We start from the raw sequence: 5,267 nt of genomic DNA on the forward strand, positions 1-5,267 counted from the left end.
ATTACTACTATATTATTAAACCGCTAATGTATTTCGACAATGTTATTCCTTCATTTTGTATTGGCTAAGACTGTTTTTGAAAGTTCTGTCGTCGCATGAAATAATGCTCTTTTGTGAATAATATGCTATTTTCATAACTGCTGGGAATATACAACAGATAATCATGACTCTCAAGAAAAGTTTGTGCTATTTTTAGTCAGCGCCCTCTACGCCAAATCTGAAAAGGGCACAAAACGTGCTTACGAAAATATGCAACAATTTTGTGGTTTAATGATTTAATTCATTTCAACGCTACATTATTCGAGCTCATATAAATTTGTAAACATATACAAGTATTCATCGATTTTAAGAATTTTCATTTAACTGGAAAAATCTCTCAAAATTGGCAAAGTTAAACTTTTAATATTCTTAAGCTATTTATCCGTCTTAAGGACCGTATAACTGTTTGCTGCTAGATGGTATATATAGTTTAAAATTATAGCTTTGCCAGATTGTAAAGCACATAAATAGTGACTCTTATTTTCATCGGCGAAAACCTTCATACACTAAGAAGGAATTAGGATCTTGTGATGAGACTAAGGGAAACTTTTTTAACGGAAAAATGGAGCAAATTAAAACTTGAAAAAGTTCTTTGTTAGTTTTGATAAGAGAACTGAAGAATAAGAACTGGATCAGCGAAACCCTTTGTAAAACATTAAGAAAGAACTAGCCCTTTTAGCAACTGAGTCTTCTGGAAAATTTTACATGGAAACAATGGAACAAATGAAAACTAGGAAAAAGTTCTTTGTTAGCTTTGATAAGGGAACTGAAGAATAAGAACTTAATCATCGAAAACCTTCGTAAAACAATAATATGAAATTGGGTCCTTTTGCAGCTGAGTCGTTTGGAAACTTTTTTCCCAGAAACAATGGAACAAATTAAAACTAGAAAAAGTTCTTTGTTAGCTTTGATAAGGGAACTGAAGAATAAGAACTGAATCATCAAAAAATCTTCGTAAAACACTAATATAAAATTGGGTCCTTCTGCAGCAGCTGAGTCGTTTGGAAACTTGTTTCACAGAAACAATGGAACAAATTAAAACTAGAAAAAGTTCTTTGTTAGCTTTGATAAGCGAACTGAAGAATAAGAACTGAATCATCAAAAAATCTTCGTAAAACACGAAAATGAAATTGGGTCCTTCTGCAGCTGAGTCGTTCGGAAACTTTTTTCACACAAACAATACAACAAATTAAAACTAGAAAAAGTTCTTTGTTAGCTTTGATAAACGAACAGAAGAATAGGAACTGAATCGGCGAAAACCTTTGTAAAACGTTAAGAAAGAACTAGCCCTTTATCAGCTGAAACTTCTGGAAAATTTTACATAGCAACAATGGAAAAAATGAAAACTAGGAAAAAGGGAACTGAAGTATAAGAATTGAATCAGCAAAAACCTTCGTAAAACACTAAAAAGGAACTAGGCCCTTTAGCAACTGGGCCCTTTGGAAATTTTTTTTATGGAAACAATGGTACAAATGTTTGGTGAGAAAAAATGGCGAAATGTTTTTTTTTTAATCAATATGATGAATTTAGAGAATATATATCTGCATACAGTTTACTTACAGAAATAAACACAGATGTGGTCAACATCATCTAACAATACATCCAACATTTTCTTATCAACAAATTCTATAACATCTTCCTTTTTCTCTTTATTTTCTACGAGCCAATTTAAGACCTTGTGTTCATCCATGAGGTCCCCTAGGATAAACAAGATGTTTCTTATAAAAAAAAATAATTTCATTATTTTGAGTCTCAATTTTTACAACTTATTTAAGAAACAAAATGCACCAAAAACATTTTTAAAATGCATGCAAATAAATAAGAATAGACTTATAAAATAATATATGGTATTTAAAGCTATTTGATACCTTATTTTTAATAAGTCGTAGTCATCTGCCTTAGCTTTTTTTCTCAAAATCATTTTATTTATAGCAATGTTATAAAAAGTTACCAAAATATGACAGTAAATTTAAAAAAAAAATTGTAATTTAAAAATATAGGGATTAATAAATGCGTATTAGCAATTTGCTAAGGAAACACTGATTTCTAGTAGATTTCAATAAAAAAAAATACAAAATTTATCGATAGATGGCACTGTTGATTCAAGAACTAAATATAATATTTTCTGCCGCATGTTAAGCCATTCTGAGTTCTATTTGCACAGGCACCTGTTAATGTAATATTCCTCAGACAGTACCGTATCGCTGCTGCAAGCATTTTTTATTTATTTTGAAAACATTAGTGTATAATTTTTTTTTTAGTTGGTCTTATTTTCTCTTGGTGCCTGGTGACTTTTAACATTAAATATTAAAAGCTTATAGTTTGTCGCTTTTCTGTTGACTTTATTCNCACTTTCGCTTTATTTTTTAATGTAATTATTAGTTTTCGATGGCAAAAACCTCGTTTACAGGTAGCAGCAGATCTGCTTTTTTGTGAACTACGCGTCGAAGTACTAATTTGAGATCAGAAATTAAGATGTTAAATTTCCATTACACCCATCCAGCCGAATTCAATAGAGTATTGCATTAAAGAGGAAAGAGTGGAAAAATAGAAACAGTCACGCTCTGCTATAGCATCAGAATAGATCAGCGAGACTTCCTATCAGGTTTGTTTAGTTTCTTAAGAAAGAAGGCGAATTGTTTAATTTATTACAGGAAAAATTGTTTCTCACCTTCGTAGAATTGTGGGAATCTTTTCTTGAAAAATACTAGAGTGGGGAACGTGATGATACCATATTCTTCAGTGATGTCGGCATCAGAAATTTTTACGATGTCTATATCGAGGGCCTCAACTTCATTATCTATGGTTTCAAGTTCTCCCAATACTTTTTCACAATCAGGATTATGTTCTTTATCTGAAACAATAATTATAAATTCAATAATTAAAAACAAATAGTTTTTACGATTCACACGAGAAAAAACTCTATATTGAAGAGTAATGTACTAAAAATATCTTTCAATTAATCTTTTTTCTAAAGATATTATCTTTTTGTAAGTTTTTTTTAAACAATCGAAACATCGTGTGCTATTTGAATTAAATAATTTTTTAATAAAATTTTGAATTCATACATCATTTATTTTTTTTTATATATGAGGACGCTAAGTTATCGCAACAAAACAATGCAAAAATCAAATAATGTCCTCAACTTAGAAGTACAGACTCATCATAAGGTAACTGAAAACAAAAATAAAGTAATGCTGAAGATTATTAAGAATAAGAAATATAACGATACCAATTTTGATAAATTGATAAAAGTTTCAAGAAAGAAACTAAATCTCTGTATTTTATAAAGAATAAAATAGTTGGTTAGTCAAAATACATATCTTATTCTACTACATTCGTTAGGTTTCGAAGTCTAGCTAAGAGCAAAAGTAGAAAATAATTAATCAAAAAATAAATAAGTAAAATAAATAAGTTAATTAAAAATAAATAAATAAATGAAAAATAAATGAGTGAATGAAAAATAAATAAATAAAAAAAAAATTAAAAATAAATAAAATTAATAAGTACATAAAATAATAAATAAATAAATTAAATAATAAAGGCAATTCTAGTTAAGGGTTTATTTCAAGGGCTCTGCTGTCACATGAAGTTACTCTTTTTAGGATATAATACACTAGTTTTTTAACTGCAATTATTGTGATTGCGAGATTCAGTTTTGCCTAAATTTAAAGAATGCACCTATGCTTATTCCAAAAAAAATGATGCAAAACGTTACTATGAAGAGAAGTTGCAGTTTTCAAGAATTGAAAAACATCTGTGATCTAATTTTTTACTGTATGAATGGTTATTTTAGCACAATATTTTGGCTCAAAAAAATTTGCGAAAATTGATAATTAGTCGTGGATTTTATCAATTTATATTCCGTTAAAAACAACTCGCCAAATTGGCGTATTTTTCCAAAAAATTCTTACTAACTTTTGAAATGTTTAAGCCCAAATAATTCATTACGATTAGATGGTGTATGTTAATGGTGGTGTAAATTAAAGTCATGTCTCGAGTGCAAGACCATTAAACTGAGGCTTTTTTATATTTCCTTGAAAAATCCCTTAATAAAGTTGATCTAGGAAAAAAAACCTATTGAGTATGATAATTTAAAAAAAGGGAATTACAGAAAAGAACTGCCACGTAAGGAGAAGTGTCCAGCAACTTATCCAACATTCTCAAGTTAACTTCATCAATTTTATCCGGAATGTCAAGAGCTTCTTCACTTGTCACCCACTTCAAGAGGGCATCCTCGTCAAGAAGATCTCCTGAAAAAGAAATCATTATAAACCTACACTTGTTATTAAACATTCAATGCTCTCTAAGAAAGCAATGATTTTAATGAAGAATATTGTAACACTAAGTAAAAGGGAAAACAATATAGGGCGTTCTAAATAAACTGATGATTTTCAAATATTCATAACCGGAACTCTGAGGAAAAAAAATCGTGCTGCGAATTCAAGTTACAGAACATAAATCATACTCAGAGTTTCTGGTTAAAATAAAGTTTCCCGAGAGATTCACTGCTAATATTACATCTGCATATCAAAGAAAAATATTAAGAAAATTAGCTCATAATTTTTCTTATCAATCAATCTAAATCAAGTTTTCGGAGGACGCAAGTAGCATTTACAATGCCATAAACTACTAAAAGAACTTACAGTGTCATCTGAGAAAAACTTTTTAAACAATGACACGGAATTCTGAAAGTTAAGCTCGTGGTATAACACATATATTTCCTTCAAAAATATAATAGTTGTTTTTTATCCTGTTAAAAAATTTTAAAACCTTCAGTCCTATTTAGCACAATCTGTATTCACCATTAACTATATTTGTGTAACTTTTACAAACTCTTTGAATTAAGAGACTTCCAAATTTTTGTGTTATCTCTCAAATTTCTGAAAAATGCATTCATCCCCAATTCTCACCTCAGTTGGAAAATTCCCTCAAAAAAGACATTTTCATTGATATATATAAAACTCTAAAACTAAAATATTAATTTTATTACTGAAAAAAATTAATAAATTAAAATAACTGCATATTTCTTTCAAGTTAATAAATTATCAAACCAAAATAGCTTTTAATAAAGCATTCATTTATATAAACTTATATTAAAACAAATAAGTTCTCATATTTTTAAAGAAAATAGTGATGAGTAATGTGTTTTTTTTACCTTTGTATACCATGGGTACTCCATTGCGGAACAAAACAATGGCAGGGAATTCGGTAAGTTTGGCTTGTTT

General features: G+C 28.9%; 1 protein-coding gene across 1 annotated transcript; it reads right to left on the reverse strand.

Moving 5' to 3' along the window:
• Positions 1 to 1,599: 1,599 nt before the first annotated feature.
• On the reverse strand, positions 1,600 to 5,261 carry LOC122273431 (uncharacterized; the record flags this gene model as incomplete). Its single annotated transcript, XM_043057501.2, has 4 exons — positions 5,198 to 5,261; positions 4,152 to 4,292; positions 2,711 to 2,893; positions 1,600 to 1,737 (listed from the first exon to the last, which is right to left on the reverse strand). Coding segments are annotated over exons 1-4 (475 nt in total), but the record flags the coding sequence as incomplete, so codon positions are not given.
• Positions 5,262 to 5,267: the final 6 nt, after the last annotated feature.

Source organism: Parasteatoda tepidariorum, unplaced genomic scaffold, assembly GCF_043381705.1.
Source record: "Parasteatoda tepidariorum isolate YZ-2023 unplaced genomic scaffold, CAS_Ptep_4.0 HiC_scaffold_4333, whole genome shotgun sequence".
NCBI lineage: Eukaryota > Metazoa > Arthropoda > Arachnida > Araneae > Theridiidae > Parasteatoda > Parasteatoda tepidariorum.